General features: G+C 39.4%; 1 protein-coding gene across 1 annotated transcript; it reads right to left on the bottom strand.

Annotated features, from left to right (window-relative positions):
- Window positions 1–19,947: 19,947 nt before the first annotated feature.
- On the bottom strand, window positions 19,948–20,544 carry LOC138887578 (uncharacterized). The gene has a single exon (XM_070169342.1). It carries the CDS (start codon window positions 20,542–20,544, stop codon window positions 19,948–19,950), a length of 597 nt encoding a protein of 198 aa, XP_070025443.1.
- Between the last annotated feature and the right edge of the window lie 2,235 nt (window positions 20,545–22,779).

Genomic DNA, 22,779 nt, shown 5'->3' with positions numbered 1-22,779 from the left:
TACTTCTTGCAGAAATCTACGATAATCGGATCCAAGGGACCCAACGTGAAGGGGTAAGTGTAAAAACTTAAGAACCCCTCCATTAATTCTTCTGGAGCGGGCACCACCACATGTTTTTTACCCAGTTGCAATCTTTTTTAACCTGAGAGAAGAGGTTATTGGTACCAAGTCGGAATCGAGGAGGCCTTTTTAACCTTTAAGTCGGAATCGATAACACACCCTCCGGGAAAGACTCTTCATTCTGTGGCTCCGCCGCTGGTGCCTCGTTGGCCGGCTGGGATGATGAAGCAGTTTTCTTTTACGGAACAATTTTTGAAGTTTTATCCATTTAATTTATATGGATGAAGAAGAATAGGTATTGAAAAGGAATACTTGGTATTTTGGGATAAAACAGGCAAAGAAACACCAAGATCTAAAAGTGCAAAGCTCTAAGGAAAGCGAAGGATTAGAAGATAAGAGTGAAGATGATTTGAAAATAAAGTTTGGGCAAAAGAAAAAAGATATATTTATAGTTTTAAGATGACGGTTCAAATCCGGTAGTGGCGACAACAAATGACAGGCATTTAATGTCTTGATGCCCGAACTGACAGGATGTTTCAGTATCCACTTCTCACTAACATCATGGTCGGTCTCATAGCTTAAGCCATGACACATCGAGATGGGATTCGTAAAATTCATATCGTTTCTCGTCGTCTTCTCCGCGAGAAACGAGGAGACTATCTGTATACGGTCAAAATCGGGCTTGTCATCACTTGTGTTGCAAGTAAATTCAGTGTCCCGAGGCCTTAAAATGTCATCTTCTCACCTCGATATGCGTGCATAGTTCGGGCATATATCCTGAAAGCTATTTAGGGAAGATCTGTGAAAAATGATAAATTTTGCTTTTAAAACGAATTTGATTGACTTCGGTCAATATGGGACTTGGGGGTATGCCCGGAATCGAATTCCGAGGTCCCAAGCCCGAGAAATAAATTTTTAAAGAAAATTGTTTTTTGGAATATATATGAGCTTTTGGAAATAAAATGTGTTTGGAATTTGATGGTATTGGGCCCGTATTTTGGTTCCGAAGCCCGGTACAGGTCTTATATGTGATTTATGTTGAGCCAGTAAAATTTGGTAAGAAATGTAGGTCATATGACGTGATTCGGAACCTTAGTTGTAAAATTTGAAACTTTGAAAGTTCTTGAGATTTTCTTTGATTTCGATGTTAAATTCATAGTTGTTGATGTTGTTTTGGTGATTTGATTGCACGAGCAAGTACATATGATGTTTTTGAATTAGTATGCATATTTGTTTTGGAGCCCCGAGGGCTCAGGTGAGTTTAGAATAGGTTTTGGGGTGTTTTTACACTTAGAAAAGTTGCAGGTTCAGAGAAAGTTGTAGGTCTCTAAAGTCAGGTCTCGCGGTCCGCGGAGAGAACTTCGCGGCCGCGGTGGGGACTTCGCGACCGCAGTGGGGCAAGGAAATACCTTTGCGGCGGCGCTCGATTTCTTGCGGTCCGCGATCGCAGTCCTTTTTATGCGGTCCGCGGAGAGGGTCTGAGTGGGGTATATTTAAGTGGACGTTTTAGTTATTTTTAGCTCTTAAAAATGCTAAAAACATAAGAGGCGGTTTTCCAAACACTCTTTCTTCTCCCAAAACACTAGTAAGTGATTTCTACTTATTTCGTTTACTCCTTAACTTCTTTTAACAAGATTTCATCCTAGAATTTAGGGTTTTCATGGTTGAACTGGGAATTTTGGGTAAAACCTAAGAATATTGAAATTTGGGGATTTAGACCTCAAATTGAGGTCAAATTCCAAAACCAATTATATATCCAGGCTCGGGGGTGAATGGGTAATCGGGTTTTGGTCCGAATTTCGGGTTTGGACCAAGCAGGTCCCGGGTCGATTTTTGACTTTTTGGGGAAAACTTTATAAAACCTATTTTCATGCATTGGAGCTTATTCATGTAGCATTTATTAACATCGTTAAGTAAATTGTGGCTAGATACAAGCGATTTGGTGGAGGAAACAAGAGGTAAAGTGGTAGTTGAGGCTTAAATTGTGTTCGTGGCATCGAGGTAAGTGTTTGGTCTAACCTTAGCTTGAGGGATTAGGAGTTGTGTCATATTTTCTACGTGTTATTTGTAGAGTATGACGTATAGGCATGGTGACGAGTATCTATATGTTGGTGTCAAGCATGCCCATGAGTCTTATACTATGATTAATGTGACTCTGTTTGTATTATTCATGCCTTATGTGATGATTTCTATTGTTGCGCAAAGCTTGTGGAAGTAATATTGGTATTTGAATATCGAAGAGCATTGGCTCAAGTTGTAAAATGAATTGTGCAAGTATAATTGGCAATTGAACCTTATAGAGCGTTGGCTCAAGTTTTGAAGTGAGTTGTGAAGCAAATGTGAAAAAATAAAAGAAGTAGATTATTATATTGTCTCCCTTGTCGGGATGTTGTTGCTTTTAATGATATCTCCCTTGCCGGGATGTTGATGCTTTTGATATTGTTCCCTTGCCAGAATTTGATTGTTGTACTATTGTTCCCTTACAGGGATTTTATTGTGATTTTGTTTATTTCCTTGCCCTTATTACTTGTGATTGTTGTTTGGGTAAGGAAGAGTGTTAAAGCACAAAGGGTGATGCCGTGCATATTATTGGTGAGAGAGTGTTAAAGCACGAAGGGTGATGCCGTGTATGATTTTTGTGAGGAAGAGTGTAATGCGAAGGGTGATGCCGTGCCGCACGATGTAAAATTCCAGGCCGATTATATTGATTTTTATGGTGAGGATGAGAGTAAAAGCATGAAGTGTGATGCCATGCAGACTATACTGATTCTTATGGTGACGATGAGAGTAAAAGTACGAAGGGTGATGTTGTGCACTTGTTTGACTTCTAATTCTTGTTGATAATTGAGTTATGGTGTTCCTTATATTTACCTGTTGTCCTTCTGTTATCATTTGATGTTTCCCCGCAGCATGTTCCCCCTCCCATCCTTAATTGTACATTTCTGCCTTAATTTTCCGATGTATATGATTTAACTGCACAGGTTTATTAGGTAGTTTGGTCCTAGCCTCATCACTACTTCACCGAGGTTAGGCTAGGCACTTATTAGCACATATGGTCGGTTATGCAGATACTACAATTTGTACTGTGTGCAGATCCCAGTACAACTGCTTTTGGACCTTATCTTTGGGGTTGGTGCCTTCAGTCCATTCGGAGATCCGAGGTAGTCCTACAGGCGTCCGCAGGCCCTAGCGTCTCCTTCTTTTCTTTTATTTTGTTTCTTTAATGTATTTCAGAGACAGTGTTGTAATGACTCTTTCGGACCATTATTTGTAGTATTCCTAGACAGTTTGTAAAATTGTGACACCAGTCTTGGGTAGTTTATGTATGGATTGGTATTGGCATCTTTGTTATATATTATGCTTCAGTCTTCCGCTTTTAAATTTCAGTTGTTTTTTTATAAATGTTGGCTCTTAATTGTTAAAGGATTAAAAAAGGGAAAAAGGTAAATAATTCAAAAGGTTGGCTTGCCTAGCTTTCACTAGTATGCACCATCATGACTCCCGAGGGTGGGAAATCCGGGTTGTGACAAGTTGGTATCAGAGATCTAGGTTACTTAGGTCTGACAATTCAAAGACAAGCTTAGTAGAGTTTGAGGGATCGATACGGAGACATCTGTATTTATCCTCCAGAGGCTACAGAGTTAGAAAAAACTTCACATCTATTCTTTCCTATCGTGCGGTTTGGTTTATTGCTAATTGAATTTCTACTTTGTTCTTTCGCAGATGGCGAGAACACGCGCTTCCTCATCCACCGATCAGTAGCCCGAGCCCCCAGCAGCAGCTCCCACGAGGGGCAGAGGGCGAGGTTAAGGCCATGCTAAAGGCCAAGGCAGGGGCAGAGCTCAGCCTAAAGCAGTAGCACCAGCGGCAGAGCCTCTGGTTGAGTTTGATGATGAGGTTCCCAGGCCATTCTCGTGGGCCCAGCTCAGGTCCCAGAGGGGTTCATTACTACCCCAGTACTCCAGGATGCTTTGGTCCGTCTAGTGGGCCTTATGGAGAGTGTCACCTGGGCAGTCTTGCTTCCTATAGCACCAGCCATCTCTCAGGCTGGAAGAGGAGCCCAGACTCCTGCTCGCACTCCGGAGCAGATGGCTCCCCAGTTTCAGACTCCAGCAGCTTAGCCAGTTTGAGCAGTACAGCCAAGTGTGGTAGCTCAGACCGATGATGGAGCATCTATATTTGTTGATGCCTTGTGGAGATTGGACAGGTTTACCAAGCTCTTCACTACCACTTTCAGCAGTATATCTTTTGAGGATCCCCAGGATTATTTACACAGTTGTCATAAGGTTCCCAGGAACATGGGGATAGTGGAGACCAATGGGGTTGACATTGCCACTTTTTGCTTAACTGGATCCGCCAAGACTTGGTGGAGAGATTATTGTTTGGCTAGACTAGTTGGATCACCAGCTATGACTTGTGATCAGTTTTCTCAGCTATTTCTGGAGAAGTTTCTTCCTATCACTCAGAGAGATCTATCAGAGGCAGTTTGAGCGTCTCCAACAGGGTTCTATGACTGTTACTCAGTACGAGTTCAGGTTTATTGATGTGACACATCATGCTCTTCTTATACTTCCCATTGGGAGAGAGAGTGAGGAGGTTCATTGAGAGACTCATTCAGCCTATTCGATTTCATATGGCTAAGGAGACGGGGAGTGAGATTTCTTTTCAGGAGGCGACCAAGGTGGCCAGGAGAGTTGAGATGGTTCTATCGTAAGGAGGTGGACAGGGTTCTGACAAGAGGCCTCGTCATTTAGGCAAATTCAGTGGCGCCTCGTCTGGAGGCAGGGATTCGTATGGTAGAGGCTATCCTCCTAGGCCTTTTCAGTCAGCACTTCAGGTTTCTCACGGTACTTCAGGTGGCAGTGATCCTCATATGCAATATTCTGATCAGCAGTCCTATAGTGCACCACAAGCTCCTATCAGTGCACCACCAGCTCCTATCCATGCACCGCCGCTCTAGAGTTTTCGGGGTGGTCCTCCAGACTTTGAGAGACAGTCAGTTGTATGCCAAGTTTTCAAAGTGTGAGTTCTGGTTGAGTTCAGTTGCATTCCTTGGTCATGTTGTATCAGTAGAGGGTATTCAGGCTGATCCAACGAAAATAGAGGCAGTCAAGAACTGGCCTAGACCCGCATCAGCTATGGAGATTTAGAATTTCTTGGGTTTGGCAAGCTATTATCATCGATTTGTGGAGGGGTTTTCATCTATTGCAGCCTCGATGACCAGGTTGACCCAGAAGGGTACCTAGTTCAGGTGGTTAGACAAGTGTGAGGCGAGCTTTCAGAAGCTCAAGACAGCTTTAACTATGGTGTCGGTATTGGTTTTGCCTACAGGTTTAGGGCCATATACGGTTTATTGTGACGCATCTCATATTGGACTTGGTGTGATGTTGATGCAGGATGGCAAGGTCATTGCTTATGCTTCACGGCAGTTGAAGATTCACGAGAAGAATTATTCGGTTCATGATTTGGAGTTAGCAGCCATTGTTCACGCGTTGAAGATTTGGAGGCACTATCTGTATGGGGTGTCATGTGAGGTGTTCACGGATCACAACAGTTTGCAATACTTGTTCAAGCAGAAGGAGCTAAATTTGAGTCAGATAAGGTGGTTGGAGCTATTAAAGGACTATGATATCACCATCTTATATCATCCAGGGAAGGCCAATGTAGTGGCCGACGCTTTGAGTAGGAAGTCAGCCAGTATGGGCAGTCTTGTGTATATTCTGGTCGGTGAGAGACCGCTTTCCTTGGATGTTCAGGCTTTGGCCAATCAGTTCGTGAGGTTGGATGTTTCTAAGCCCAACCGTGTGTTAGCTTGCACTGTAGCTCGTTCTTCTTTATTGTAGCGTATCCGAGATCGACAGTATGATGATCCTCATTTGTGTGTCCTTAGTGGCACAGTGGAGCACAGTGGTGCCAAGCAGGTTACATTAGGTAATGATGGAGTTTGAGGTTGCAGGGTTGAGTATGTGTGCCTAATGTGGATGGACTTCGAGAGTTGATTCTAGAGGAGGCCTACAATTCCTGGTACTCTATTCATCTGGGCACCGCTAAGATGTATCAGGATTTGCGGCAGCATTATTGGTGGAGGAGGATGAAGAAGGATATTGTTGCGTATGTGGCTCGGTATTTGAATTGTCAATAGGTCAAGTACGAGCATCATAGACCTGGTGGGTTGTTCCAGAAGATTGAGATTCCTAAGTGGAAGTGGGAGCGTATCACTATGGACTTCATTGTTGGACTCCCACAGACTCAGAGGAAGTTCAATGCAGTGTGGGTTATTATTGATAGGCTGACCAAGTCAACACATTTCATTTCGGTGGTAGTCTCCTATTCTTCAGAGAGGTTAGCTGAGATCTATATCCGGGAGATTATTCATCTTCATGGTGTGCCCGTGTCTATCATTTCGGACCAAGGTATGCAGTTTACCTCACATTTCTGGAGAACAGTTCAACGGGAGTTGGGCACACGGGTTGAGTTGAGCACAACATTTCACCCTCAGAGAAATGGGCAGTCCGAGCGGACTATTCAGATTTTGGAACATATGCTCTGAGCTTGTGTCATTGACTTGGGAGGCTCGTGGGATTAGTTCTTGCCTTTAGCAGAGTTTGCCTACAACAACAACTACCAGTCGAGCATCTAGATGGCTCCTTATGAGGCTTTATATGGTAGGTGGTGTCGGTTGTCGGTTGGATGGTTTGAGCCGGGAGAGGCTCGGTTGTTGGGTACGAATCTAGTACAGGATGCCTTGGACAAGGTCAGGATTATTCAGGATATGCTTCGTACAGCCCAGTCCAAGCAAAAGAGTTATGCCGACCGTAAGGTTCGTGATTTGGCGTTCATGGTCGGTAAGCGAGTGTTGTTTTGGGTGTCGGCTATGAAGGACGTGATGAGATTTGGGAAGAGGGGCAAGCTTAACCCTAGGTTCATCGGCCCGTTTGAGATTCTTGATTGAGTGGGAGAGGTGGCTTACAGACTTGCATTGCCGCAGAGCTTATCAGTCGTGCATCCAGTGTTTCATGTGTCCATGCTTCGGAAGTATCGCGGCGATCCATCCCACATGTTAGACTTCAACACCGTCCAGCTGGACAAGGACTTGTCCTGTGAGGAGGAGCTAGTAGCTATTCTAGACCGGCAGGTTCGTCAGTTGAGATCGAAGAGTTTTCCTTCTGTTTGTGTTTAGTGGAGAGGTCAGCATGTTAAGGCAATGACTTGGGAGTCCGAGTCCGATATGTGGAGCCGTTATGCCTATCTTTACTCCGACTCAGGTACTTCCTTCTTTTGTCCGTTCGAGGACGAACAGTTGTTTTAGAGGTGGAGAATGTGATGACCTTTGGGTCATCACTTGTGTTGCAAGTATATTCAGTTTCCTGAGGCCTTAAAACCTTCTTTTTGTCTCACCTCGATATGTATGTAAAATTCGGCATGTATACAGAAAGCTATTTTGGGAAGATCTGTGAAAAATGATGAATTTGGCTTTTAAAAAGAATTTGAGTTGACTTCGGTCAACATTTTAGGTAAATGGACCTGGACCCGTGCTTTGATAGTCCCGAAGGGTCCGTAGAAAAATATGGGACTTGGGCGTATGCCCGGAATCGAATTCCGAGGTCCCAAGCCCGAGAAATGAATTTTTAAAGAAAATTATTTTTTGTAATATATGAGTTTTTAGAAATGAAATGTGTTTGGAATTTGATGGTATCGACCCGTATTTTGGTTCCGGAGCCCGGTACAGGTCTTATATGTGATTTAAGTTGAGCTTGTAATATTTGGTAAGAAACGGAGGTCATATGACGTGATTCGGAACCTTAGTTGTAAAATTTGAAACGTTGAAAGTTCTTGAGATTTTCTTTGATTTCGATGCTAAATTCATAGTTGTTGATGTTGTTTTGGTGATTTGATTGCACGAGCAAGTCCATATGATGTTTTTTAGTTAGTATGCATATTTGGTTTGGAACCCCGAGGGCTCGAGTGAGTTTCGAATAGTTTCCGGGGTATTTTTACACTTAGAAAAGTTGCAGGTCTCTGAAGTCAGGTCTCGCGGTTCGCGGAGAGACCTTCGTAGCCGCGGTGGGAATTATGCGGTCCGTGGTGGGGTAAGGCCATACCTTTGCGACCTCACTCGATTTCTTGCAGTCCGCGGTGGAGCTCTGCGGCCGCAGTCCTTTTTATGCGGTCCGCAGAGAGGTTCTCTATTTAAGCGGACTTTTAAGTTATTTTTCACTTTTCAAAACCTTAAAAGCATAAGAGGCGATCTTCCAAACACATTTTCTTCTCCCAAAACATTAGTAAGTGATTTCTAACTTATTTCTTTCAATCTTTAACTTCTTTTAACAAGATTTCATCCTAGAATATAGGGTTTTCATGGTGGAATTGGGAATTTTGGGTAAAACCTAAGAATATTGAAATTTGGGGATTTAGACCTCAAATTGAGGTCGTATTCCAAAACTAATTATATATCCGGGCTCGAGGTGAATGGGTAATCGGGTTTTGGTCCGAATTTTGGGTTTGGACCAAGTGGGCCCGGGGTCGATTTTTGACTTTTTGGGGAAAACTTTATAAAACCTATTTTCATGCATTAGAGCTGATTCATTTAGCATTTACTGACATCGTTAAGTAAATTGTGGTTAGATACAAGCGAGTTGGTGGTGGAAATAAGAGGTAAAGCGGTAGTTGAGGCTTGAATTGTGTCTGTGGCATCGAGGTAAGTGTTTGGTCTAACCTTAGCTTGAGGGATTTGGAGTTGTGTCTTATTTGCTACATGTTATTTGTTAAGTACGCCGTATAGGCATGGTGACGAGTATCTATACGTTGGTGTCAGGCATGCCCGTGAGTCTTATACTATGATTAATGTGACTCTGTTTGTATTTTTCATACCTTATGTAATGATTTATATTGTTGCGCAAAGCTTGTGGAAGTAATATTAGTATTTGAATATTGAAGAGCGTTGGCTCAAGTTGTAAAATGAATTGTGGAAGTATAATTGGCAATTGAACCTTATTGAGCATTGGCTCAAGTTATGAAGTGAGTTGTGAAGTAAATATGGAAAAAAAGAGGATTATTATATTGTCTCCCTTACTGGGATGTTGTTGCTTTTAATGCTATCTCTCTTGTCGGGATGTTGATACTTTTGATATTGTTCCCTTGCCGGAATTTGATTGTTGTACTATTTTTCCTTCGCCGGAATTTTATTGTGATTTTATTTATTTCCTTGCCCTTATTGCTTTTGATTGTTGTTTGGGTAAGGAAGAGTGTTAAAGAACGAAGGGTGATGTCGTGCATTGTATTGGTGAGAGAGTGTTAAAGAACGTAGGGTGATGCCGTGTATGATTTTTGTGAGAAAGAGTGTAATGCAGGAAGGGTGATGCTGTGACGCACGATGTAAAATTCTTTACCGGTTACATTGATTTTTATTGTGAGGACGAGAGTAAAAGCCCGAAGGGTGATGCCGTGCAGACTATACTGATTCTTATGGTGAGGACGAGAGTAAAAGCACGAAGGGTGATGTCGTGCACTTGTTTGACTTCTGATTCTTGTTGATAATTGAGTTATGTTGTTCCTTACATTTACCTGTTGTCCATCTGTTATCATTTGATGTTTCCCCGCAGCATGTTCCCTCTCCCATCCTTAACTGTACATTCCTACCCTTATTTTCCGCTATATATGATTTAACTGCACATGTTTATTTGGTAGTCTAGTCCTAGCCTTGTCACTATTTCGCCGAGGTTAGGCTAGGCACTTACCAGCACATGGGGTTGGTTGTATTGACACTACACTCTGCACTGTGTGAAGATCCCGGTGCAGCAGTTTTTGGACCTTAGCTTTGGGGTTGCTGCCTTCAGTCCATTCGGAGATCCGAGGTAGTCCTGCAGGCGTCCGCAGGCCCTAGCGTCTCCTTCTATCCTTTTATTTTGTTTCTTTTATGTATTTCAGAGACTGTATTGTAATGCATCTTTCGGACTTTTATTTGTAGTATTCCTAGACTGTCTGTGAAATTGTGACACCAGTCTTGGGTAGTTTATATATGGATTGGTATTGGCATCTTTGTTATATATTACGCTTCAGTCTTCCGCTTTTAAATTTTCGCTGTTTATATAAATGATGGATCTTAATTGTTAAATGATTAAAAATGGGAAAAAGGTAAATAATTCAAAAGGTTGGCTTGCCTAGCTTTCACTAGTAGGCGCCATCACGACTCTCGAGGGTGAAAATCCGGGTCGTGACAACGTGACAGGCCAAGGTTCGACCGCATGCTATATCGGACCATGGTGTAAAGATAGATCATCGAGCTCGAGACCCTGAGACCGATTAAGATGGAGGCCAACCAAAACCGAGATCAACCAAGATCGAGATCGACCAAGATCGTGACCGAATAAGTTGGAGAATAATTAGCCAAACATGGGATTTTTTTATTGTATTTTGAATTGTATCAAGAGTGGGACTGCCCTACTATATAAATGGGGTTTGATCATTTGTAAACATCATCATATTCACGCTACATAAAGTAATATACTATCTTTCTCTAAGCTTTCATTATCTTGTTACTTTGTTCTTGTATCAGCTGAATCTCCACTTGGTTCAAGGGTGATCGAATTCGAGGGAGAAGGCTACTTGTTTCGCTTGGTTTGCATTAACTCTTTTACAGTCATTTTCAATGTCAATTTGCATTTTTCCTCAGTTTGTAACGAGTAAAATCACGTGTCCTTAAAATCACAATATAAATTTAATTGTTATCCATTTATAGGGTAAACCTCTTTCAACTTTTATTAGAATGAATTGTAATAGGTATTTGAGTTGTTACAATTTTAAGTTAGAGTTAACTTGAAGTAGTCGCAGCAACCTCTGGTTTGTTGCCACAAAGATTAGAGTTTAATCATTAAGTTTGCAAGAGCTGATAAACTTTATTTTGGCTCAGTAGTTAGTGAAGTACTTAGAAAAATCCTATGGGAAATAGGTCGTAGTTTTGCATTTTTTTAGCTAGGTATTTTTTATAATATTTTTGTGTTTTTTATTTTTTGCATTATTTTATTCCAAAATTATAGTGTAAGGAATATATCAAAGAACCAGGTCCTCCAATAATCTAATGCACGTGAAAATTGGATATTACACAAATCGATTCCTTCTTGTATGGTATTGAAGTATAAAACATCTACCAAGGCTGACTTACTAGAAGGATGATTCAGAAATGCATAGGCTATAAGCACTCTACCTTCCCCTTCACATACTTGGGTTGTCCTATATACTTAACAAGAAGAAAAATTAGTCACTTCTCTGATCTCTCCAGGAAGATCATTAGCAAGACCAGTGGATGACAAGGTAGATTGCTCTCTGCAGGAGGTAAAGCTATTATTATCAATCACATCCTGCAATCTCACACTCTATATATTTTTGTTGCACTCATACCCCCAAAAACTACTCTTAAAGAGATTGAAAATCATTTCTCAAACTTTTTCTGTGTTTTCCTAAAGAGGAAGGAGATTTGGGATTCCAAAGGTTACAAGACATCTGCCACTCTTTCAACACTAAAAGACGGTGAAGGTTTATAAAAGAATGCTCTTTATGGGCTGAATTCCTAAAAGCTAAATACTGCCCCAGAAGCAAGCCAATCTCCAAAGTTTCTAATTCCAAAGATTCCAACTCTTGGTTATAAGCGAAAAAATAGAAGCACATATCAATTGAAGGATTAATAATGGAAATACTTTATTTTGGTGGGATGAATGGACTAATTAAGGGTTCTTGTACAAGCAAATAAAACTACCCTCTAAATCAAGAAATGAGAAGATCAACAAGTTTATACGAGGTAACTCTTGGGATCTGGAAAGCATTGAGAATAAAGTTTCGAACATCATAGAACAGATTAAAGAGGTGGACATTGGTAATGCACTCATTAATGACCAATCAATATGGAATCTCACTACTGGTGGGAATTTTTCATGTGCCTCGACTGGAGGAGGTGGAATTGTTAGAAATAAAAATGAGGATATGATTACGGCCTATGCCTATCCAACACAATTCCTTACTAACAATATTAGTGAAGCTCAAGCTGTACTTATCGGGATTAAATGGTGTTGTGAGCAAGAATTCAGTTGTCTAGACTTGGAACTACACTTCATGATCATAGATCAAACGTTTCAGCGAACTTATAAGCCTCCATGGAAATTACAAAGAATCATTGAAAATATCCAGAGAAAGATTCATCAAACAAATATTCAAGTATATTACTATTGCAGAGAAGGAAACGAAGTAGCTAATGCTCTTGCTAAGTGTGCCACAACTATTCCAGATCAAAAGATTTTCTTCCAGGAGAATGACTTACCAAGAGAGGTAAGATGTCCCTTAAGGATAAAGCTGTTTAACGGGCGGGTTGGGATGGACTGAACAAAAAAAAACCAGCCCGTCCATTAACGGACCAGGTTAGCTAGAGGGATGGGATAACGGGTTGGTGGCGGCTTGGATATTTTCGGGTTATTTTGGGTCCGTCCGGGTTTAGGCTTAACGGGTTTGGGCGGGCCGGGCCGAGCTTATATATATATATATATATATATATTAAATTTTATTTTTCTTATTCAATGTTATTGATACCTAAGTGTTTGCAAACTTTTAAGGCTTAGAATTAAACTTTGAAGGTTAAACTTTAAAGTTTTAAATTTTGAAATTTGTGTTTTAAAATTTTAAAATTGAAATTAGAAAGTAAGTGGCTACAAAAAGTTATTTAAGAAGACCAATAGGCAATATGTAAGGATCAAACTCCGAAGGCTTTCATATTATATTTTTAATACTTCAAATTAATTTGCAAGTTCTTTGTTGATTTTTTTATTTTTGAACTTGCAAATTAAAAGTTTACAACAATTATAAAAAATAAGAAATAGTACATCACATGTTTTGCATCATTTTTGTAAGTTCTTCCATGTCAACATGAGGTTTTTGATTTCCGACATTGATTGAATCGGAACCATAAACCATTACATCTCCAATTTCTTGGTCCTCCTCTTTGTCTACCTCGGTACGCCTTTGATTTCGCCATTCTGATCTTATCCAATCTCTGAAGCACACTAGAATTTTCAAAGCGTTGCTGCCCAATGAATGGCGTGTATCTCCTAGCTGCTGCCTTGCTTGGCAAAATGCGCTCTCTGATGTGACTGTTGAAATCGGCATATTTAGCACGTCTCGAGCCATGGAAGAAAGAACATGAAATTGATTTGAGTTGCTTTTCCACCAACCCAGCAGTAGAAAATCCTTTGTGAGGGGCTCTGGTGACTTTGCAAGTAGAATTGGAGTTCATCAATATTCCTGCTACTGGTTTGTTGATACTCTCCTAGTGTAGACCAAATCAAATAATCTTGAACACCATCATCATCATCCACAGTTGTTCCAGATGTTAAAGTACTACTTGAAGGAATATTTTCATCTACAATCGAAGAAGCATCAACAATTTTAGCATAATAATTATATAAAGTTTGTAAATGTTTGCGTAGATAAAAAATACAAGTGTCAATATCAGGAGTTTCAGTTGGTCCAATATCCATATAAGTATATAAGGCACTAATTAATTAGCGACACTTTTGTTTAACCAAAAAGTTGAACTTCGGTCAAAGCTTCAATTTAGAAGAACTCGGGTTACTGATAATTAGAAAGAATAAGGGAAATTAATTTTGCTAACAACAAGATAGACAGAAGAAAATAAAGTAATCCAGTATATTAAGATGATTTCTCTTGTGTCCTTACAAATGATCCATTCTCTCCTTTTTATAGTTATCTCAAAGATATACGTTTTGCCTTTGTCATAATAAGTCCATTATAGAAAATTAAAGGCATTAAATGTTATGTTACATAATCATTGTAATTTAATACAGATTCTCTAACGTTTTTAGTATTTAATGCTTATTAAATACAGTATATGTACTCTCTTGTGCTGTCAGATTCATTCTCCTTGATTTTTGGGTATAAATAGGTACGAACCAGCCTTCGTGTCATGACACGTCATCTTCCAATCACTTCAATATGTAAACTCAATTTTTCCAATATAGATAGTCCCACCACTTGCCATTTATTCATCAATTGAATATTTGGGAAGTGGATTTTATTAAAGCGGGAATATTTGCTTCCATTAATGCTACGATAGAATCGACGCTTCAATTGTCACTTCTATTTAATGCTTATCACACGTGACACCCTTTTATTGGCTCTGCAACTTTGCAGCGCTTTTTAAGGCTTTTTTACGGCTTCACTAATCATGAAGCGACATTTCTCATTATGACCTTTCCATCATTGCACTTTTTTCTTTGATGATTGCTTCTTAGTATAAATATAATTTTCGTCTTTATCCTTATCACATAAAGTTCTCTGAATATTCAATTCTTGAATTTTTGTTTGCTTCTTCTTCGTACTATCATGTCTTCATCAAACCCTAACCCTAGAAGAGTCCCCATAGTTGATAACTTTCCTCTTGCCCCTAGTAGAAGTAGAATAGGAGGTAGACTTCGTAATTTAGGGTCTTATTCTATACGTGGTTCTTCTCTTCCTTCATATAGTTCCAGTCCTTCTTTTAGAACCAGAGGCTCTTCCTCACAAAGATCTTCTTCCAGGGGTAAAGAACTCGCTGAACCTGTTCGTGAACCTACAGTAGAAGAAATAGTTCCTGCGGAACTATCTTTCTACAATGATAGGAAATCCCTTAGAAATCAAGTATCCTCTTTAGATTGAGCTGATATCTATCCAACTGAGATCACAGAGGGTCTGTTCGTAAAGACTGTCATTGGAGTCATGACTTCCCTATCATAATTACCAATGCGAATCAAAGAATCATCTCTTATTTAATTGGATTTTCTTTTGTTTATACATAACCTTTCACATTAGGATTCAAACCTGCTATTGATCCTATTATTCTCGAATTCTGTCGTTTTTTCGATGTTTACTTAAGTCAAATTGGCCCTTTAGTGTGGAGGGTTGTTGCCTGGTTGAGGCACTTGACTAACATGGTCGGTGTGCCTTTCACTTTTGCTCATTTAATTCACCTTTAATCTCCCAAAGTTTTCCGCCAAGGTATTTTTACTTTAGTAGCAAGGAGCAAAAGAGTTTTGGTTAGTCCAGAAGATGACAGATACCGTGGCTGGTACGCCAGGTTTGTTGCTGCCCCCACTATTAGTTTAGTGGGTGATGAAAATGTTCCCTTCCCCGAGAAGTGGAATTTTGCATGTGAGTTTTCTTTTTTAATAACTTTCTCGTACCTTTTTCTTCAATTTTGATGATCATTACTCTCATTTTCCTTTTCTTTTTCAGCAACCATGGGAATTGTTGAGGAAATTCCAAATTTCCGTGGTTGGGTAGGAAAGTTATTGAATACAGCCTCAATGGAGGATAGATCTTGGAAGAATATTTTCCAATGATTTGGTTGGAAAGTGAAAACTCATGGTAAGAGTTTTTTTTATTTTTTATTTAACTCTTTATTGTTTTTCCCGGAACTTATTTTAATCCTTCTTTTTATCAGGATTTCCTATTCGAGGGATTAGTGCCGAGGCGGTCGTGGCTTCCCGTATTTCTTTGGAAAGAGCCCAAGAGATAATCTTGGGTTCTTCATCAAAAAGGAAAGCTGCTAGTGACCAAGACTCTGAAGAAGAGGAAGATGGAGGTTCCTTGGTAAAAAGGCCACGCGCTCGTAGGCGAATCATTTCTGATGATGAAGCCTCCCCCCCTCGTTTTGCTCCTCTTACCGAGTCTATTGAAGCCTCGATGACAATCCCTGATGATGATGTTCTCGTTGCTGCTCATGATTCAGTCGAGCAACTTTTTAACCACGGGTTTGGTGGTGAAAATTTAGGTCCGATTTCTGATGAAGCACCTCTTGCTTCTTTTTCTACTCCCGTTCATGTGATTCTTCCTTTGTCGATCGTGGCTATTACCGTTCCTCCCCAGGCTATTATGACTGCTTCTACAGTTCCTCCCTTGACTACTCCTCCTTTAATTGTTCCTTACACAGAAGTTGGTTCTTTAAGTAGGAGTGGTGTTATGAGGCGAGTTACCATTGAAGTCCTCGCTGAAGGTAACCTTTTAAGGAAATCAGGTCAAGCTGACGTGTGGCTAAAGCCTTTGATTGGTCCAGTTGAGAGAGCTAAGTTTGATAGTCATAGTTCTGTGACCTTGATGAATGATATAGTGCACGCTTCTTTAAATGTATTCCTTTTTCAAGCTTTACTTTGTCATTTTCCTATCTTCAGGATTCTCATTTTTTCCTCCTTTTATTAGGTCAATATAATTGGTACGGAGATGATGAAAAGGGTTACCCTCTCAGAGCAATTAGTGTGTGACTACCAAGTGGAGGCGGATAATTGGAAGGAACAGTGTGAAAGTCTTCAGATCGACGTGGAAACTTTAGAAGAAAGTAAAAGTACCTTAGAGCAGCAGGTACGGGCTTTGACTTCAGAGTTAGCAGTTGAAAAAGCTTTTTCAAATCAGGCAGGTAAGGAAAAGGCTCGTCTGGAAACCTCTTTTTCCGAGCAATTGTCCAAGGCAAGTGAATAAATTAGAGAGTTGAGGGCTCTCTTGGGTGAAAAAGAAGCATATGCTGGTGAACTCGTGCAAAATTTGACTCAAACTCAAGAAGACCTCCGGGTATCTTCTGATAAGGTTTGTTCTTTAGAAAATTCTCACGCTTCTCTTCAATCTTCTTATGAATCTTCTTTGGCTGAAAATGTAAAGTTAAGAATGACTGGGAAAGAGATTACGAGATCCTTGAAGATAAAACTGCCATTGAAGTGAGTTGGGCGTTTTTAAATTTTAACCATGATACCCTCGTTGAAGTTAGCCAGGAGAATTTTAACTTGGAATCTGAGTTAGCCAAGACCAAAGAGACGATTGATAAGACTCAGCAGAACCAAGATTTTTCTTCTCCCGTGGCTGAAGTTTCTGAAAATGTTGAAGATGATACGGGTATCTCCACTCCTTCAAGACAAGTTGAGTCTGCTGCTGTTGATGTCCGTCCTTCAGTTCCTTCATCTTTTCAGTGAAAAGTTTATGTTGTTTGAATTCCTTTGTGTTTTTTTTCTTTTAGTGGTATGTGATTGTGACCCTTGGTCTTTTTAAGGGTTTGTCGAAAATGTCAAGTACCCATAACTTCTATGGGGCACTTTGTATAAACAACTTTTGGTTTATGACTAAGTTCATACTTAGTCTAAATTTTTTAATATTAAGAAGTTTCCCTTGCTGTTTGAACTTCTATTTTGTTTATTCTTGCCTTTATTTTTAAGGACTTACTAAATAACTTGCAATTTTATTCTTCAAAAATGCTTCTGTTAACTTTATGAATACTTGAATTAATCATGAATTTTATAAAAGAGGGCCCTTTTATATTCGAAACTTAATGAAGAAGATGTCTCAACTTCATAATGCTGTTAATGTACGATAAAAGAAATAGGAATACAAATGTTTTTTGGAATAACTTCGACAAGTTTTTATTTTAACTTTGTAAAGTTTTAAATAACACTTTACATGTAGTTAAATTACTTCTATAACTTTCTCGTAACTATTTTCCTTACAACAGATTTCAAACAAGAGTAATGAATACAAGGTTTTTACTTATAACCCGTTTCAGTACATTGCCTTTACCCTAACTATGATAAGGTTTTTCTTTGGCCTTAGCTCGTGACATTGCTCTGCACATGTCTATGTATATTATATAGTCCCCTAAGTTTTTGAACTTTGAAGTATGAAATCTCGAGCACTTGATTGTTCCTCTTATTTGGTCCTTTCCCTGAACGGGAAAACAAATGGGACTCGGAGGTGTAATTATAGATGAAGACTGCTTAACCCGTTTGAATATCTATCAGAATAGTTGTAACCCTAGATTGAGAATTTTAATTTATTCCACGTGCCTTGCAGGTCGTGATTCATCATTTAGTACGGGTTAGATTTTTGTCTATCATCTAAAATCGTTAGTAAAATTTTAACAATTCAAAAATAAAATTTTAAAATATGGATACCTGACAGTGGGTGTTCCTTAGAAATAGTATCTCTTCAGGTGAACGGCATTCCAATGTGAAGGTATTATCTTGCCATCCATCGTTTCTAGCTCGTATGCTCATTTTCCTACGATACCATGAATCCTGTAGGTTCCTTCCCAGGTTGGACTCAATTTTCCCGCATTAGCCACCTTCGTAGATTGAAAAAAAAAATTGAGTGCGAAGTCCCCAATCTTGAAGTATCTTAGATGCGTTTTTTGATTGTAGTATCATTCCATGACCTGCTTTTGTGCTGCCATTCTTATTAATGCAGCTTCCCTTTTTCCTTCAAGTAGATCAAAGTTTATGCGCATATCTCCGTCATTGTATTCTTCTGACGCTTGTGTAAACCTCGTGCTTGGCTCTCCTATTTCAACTGCAATTAAGGCTTCAGCTCCATAAACCAATGAGAATATTGTTTCTCCCGTACTTGTTTTTGCTGATGTGCGGTATGCCCATAAAATACCAGGTAGCAATTCTGTCCAATTACCTTTGGATTCCTCCAAACGCTTCTTTAAATTGTTGATAATGACTTTGTTTGTTGACTCAGCTTGTCCATTACCCACCGGATGATAAGGTGTGGATGTAATCCTTTTAATCTGCCAACTTTGAAAAAACTCTATGATTTATGCGCCTATAAATTGAGGGCCATTATCACACACGATTTCCTTTGGCACACCGAATCGACATATGATATTTCGCAAAATGAAATCTCTAACTTCTTTTTCTCGCACCTGTTTGAATGCTCCTGCTTCCACCTATTTAGGAAAATAGTCAGTGAGTACAAGCAAGAATTTTACCTATCCTTTTTCTTGTGGTAGTGGTCCCCTGAATGTTGAGTTTTAACTATCATATCGTCTATATAGACCTCCATAGTTGTTTCCAAATGATGTTGAAACATTTTGGTCACTAGTCTTTGATATGTTGCACCAGCATTTTTGAGACCATAAAGCATTACTTTATAACAGTAAATCCCCCTTTCTGTTATAAATGAAGTGTTTTCTTCATCTGTAAGATCCATTTTGATCTGGTTGTATCCTGAATACGCAACTAAAAAACTTAACAACTCATGCCCTGCAGTAGCATCAATTAGTTGATTTGTATGTGGTAATGGAAAATAATCTTTAGGACAAGCTTTGTTAAGGTCTGTGTAATCTACACAAACATGCCATTTACCATTCTTTTTTGGTACCACAACAGTATTAGCTAACCAGTTAGGATACTTTACCTCGTGGATAGACCCTATTTTTAGTAATATTTGGACCTCATCTTGAATCACCTGATTTTTGAAAGTTCCTTGCTTTCTCTTTTTTTGTTTGACAGGCGGATATGATGGGTCTTCATTTAATTTGTGAGTCATTACCTCTGGTGGTATTCCTGTCATATTAGAATGGGACCAAGCAAAACAATCCACGTTAGTTTTCAAAAATTCAATCAACTTACCTTTCATGTCCTGGCTTAGATTGGCCCCTACGTAAATTTTCCTTTCAGGCCATTGTGTGAATAACATTACAGCCTCCAGTTCTTCAATTGTTGTTTTGATATTTTCGTTTTCCTCTGGTTCTTGAATGGCATCAGGCCTTGAGTCCGCATCTGTTCGCCCTTGTTCAGTTGAGGTTTGTGTTGTGGTACCCTCAACTGGATTCTGTAACTGCTATTTTTCTTCGTTTCTCGTACTTGAATCTATTACAGAGTTGATGCTCCTGGATGTCTGTTGATCCTCATAGATTGGACATACTCCCTATGGTGATGGAAATTTAATTATTTGGTGTAAGGTTGACGGAACGACATCCATCTCGTGGATCCATGGTCTTCCGAGAATCATATTGTAAGTCATCTCCATATCTACCACCTGAAACTTTGTATCTTTGACAACTCCTGCGAATGTAGTAAGTATTACCTACCCTTTTGTCACGACGATGGAATTGTCAAATCTAGACAAAGTATGCGCCTTTGGTACTAAATTATCTTCAGCTTGCATCTCGCAGAGTACTCTTAGCAGAATAATGTTCACGGAACTTCCTGGATCAATCAAAACTTGTTTCACATTAGTATCATGTACAAGTAGAGATATTACCAATGCATTGTTATGTGGTGATAATACGCCATCCGCATCTGCATCATCAAACGTAATACTTTTTTCTTCTAAGGCATGTCGCACCCGCTTCCCGTGGGTAATTGCGACTTTGGAAATTTTATTGGCTGTTGTGTATGTCACACCATTGATGTCTTCACCTCCGCTTAAAACATTAATGGTCCTTTTGGGAGAAGGTGGTTTAGGTGGCTCCTGCCTATTCTTCATGTATGCTTGCGTACCTCTCTCACTGAATAATTCGGTTAGATACCCTTGCTTTAATAGATGATAAACTTCACCTTGTAGCAACTTGTAGTCTGCCGTTTTATGCCCGTGATCATTAGGAAATTCGCACCAGTGTTCAGGATTGCGCCTGTTTGGATTCGATCTCATTTCTTTTGGCCACCGCACTTTATCACCCATGCTTTTTAAAACAGCTACAAGCTCGGAAGTGTTTACATTAAAATTATAACTGCCAAATCTTGCCTTCAAGTTTCTATCATCATCCTGTGTGCTTGGCTCTCCTATTTCAACTGGAGTTAAGGCTTCAGCTCCAAAAACCAATGAGAATGGTGTTTCTCCCGTACTTATTGTTGCTTTTTTGCATTATGGAACCGTCCCCGAAGACAAGAAAAAATCTCACGCGCTTCGAAAAAAGGTTGCTTGATATTGTTTAAAGCAAGGCAATCTTTATCGAAAAATGTTCGGTGGTCCCTTAGCAAGGTACCTCGGGCCTTCACAGACGGAATATGTAATGAGAGAAATACACGAGGGGCACTATGGGAATCATGACTAAGGAAGATCATTGGTAAGAACCATGATTAGGGCAGGTTATTATTGGCCTAAATTGGAAGAAGAAGCGGACAATTTCGTGGCTAAATGTGATAGATGCCAAAAATAGGGTAATAACATGCATAGACCTACGGAGTTGTTACATCTGGTTATTACACCATGGCCATTTATGAAATATGGGGATGGATATTGTGGGACCACTACCACAAGCAAAAGGACAGGTAAAATTCTTGCTTGTACTCACTGACTATTTTACTAAATGGGTGGAAGTAGGAGCATTCAAACAGGTGCGAGAAAAAGAAGTTAGAGATTTCATTTGGCAAAATATCATATGTCGATTCGGTGTGCCAAAGGAAATCATGTGTGATAATGGCCCTCAATTTATAGGCGTACAAATCACAGAGTTTTTTCAAAGTTGGCAGATCAAAAGGATTACATCCATACCTAATCATCCTGACAAACTGAGTCAACAAACAAAGTCATTATCAACAATTTAAAGAAGCGTTTGGAGGAATCCAAAGGTAATTGCCAAGAATTGCTACCTGGTGTTTTATGGGCATACCGCACAATAGTAAAAATAAGTACGGGAGAAACACCATTCTCATTGGTTTATAATGTTGAAGCCTTAATTCCAGTTGAAATAGGAGATCCAAGCACGAGGTTTACACAAGCGTCAGAAGAATACAATGACGAAGAAATGTGCATAAACCTTGATCTACTTGAAGGAAAAAGGGAAGCTGCATTAATAAGAATGGAAGCACAAAAGCAGGTCATGGAACGATACTACAATCGAAAAGCGCGTCTAAGATACTTCAAGATTGGGGACTTCGTGCTCAAAAATGTTTTTCAATCTACGAAGGCAGCTAATACGGGAAAATTGAGTCCAACCAAGGAAGGACCCTACAGGATTCATGGTATCGCAGGAAAATGAGCATACGAGCTGGAAACGATGGATGGCAAGATACTACCTTCACACTGGAATGTCGTTCACCTGAAGAGATACTATTTCTAAGGAATACCCACGGTCAGGTATCCATATTTTAAAATTTTATTTTTGAATTGTTAAAATTGTACTAACGATTTTAGATCATAGGCAAAAAGCTAACCCGTACTAAATGATGAATTACGATCTGCAAGGCACGTAGAATAAATTAAAATTTCCGGTCTAGGGTTACAACTATTCGAATAGATATTCACACGGGTTAAGCAGTCTTCATCTATAATCGCACCTCCGAGTCCCATGTGTTTTTCCTTTTCAGGGAAAGGACCAAATTAGAGGAACAATCAAGTGCTCGAGATTTCATACTTCAAAGCTCAAACACTTGGGGGACTATATAATATACATATACATATGTATAAAGAAGGCAAAGAAGATTGGAAAATAATCAAAGTTCAAGCCAGAGAAGTTTACTCATTGAGTGATTCAAGTGCAGAGCAAAGTCACGAGCTAAGGCCAAAGAAAAACCTTATCATAGTTAGGGTAAAGGCAATGTACTAAAACGCGTTATAAGTAAAAACCTTGTATTCATTACTCTTGTTTGAAATCTGTTGTAAGGGAAACAGTTACGAGAAAGTTATAGAAGTAATTTAAATACATGTAAAGTGTTATTTAAAACTTGACAAAGTTCAAATAAAAACTTGTCGAAGTTATTCCAAAAAAACATGTGTATTCCTATTTCTTTTATCGTACATTAACACCATTATAAAATCGAGACGTCTTCTTCATTAAGTGTCGAATATAAAAGGGCCCTCTTTTATAAAATTCATGATTAATTCAAGTATTCATGAAGTTAACAGAAGCATTTTTGAAGAATAAAAATGCAAGTTATTCAGTAAGTCCTTAAACAGAAGTTCAAACAGTAACGG

This window comes from Nicotiana sylvestris, chromosome 3, assembly GCF_000393655.2.
Source record: "Nicotiana sylvestris chromosome 3, ASM39365v2, whole genome shotgun sequence".
Classification (NCBI taxonomy): Eukaryota; Viridiplantae; Streptophyta; class Magnoliopsida; order Solanales; family Solanaceae; genus Nicotiana; species Nicotiana sylvestris.
This window is presented reverse-complemented; position numbering and strand designations above follow the sequence as displayed.

Excerpts from the sequence above, each read along its gene's own strand:
- LOC138887578 (XM_070169342.1), bottom strand. The coding sequence starts at position 20,544 with ATGGGTGATAAAGTGCGGTGGCCAAAAGAAATGAGATCGAATCCAAAC.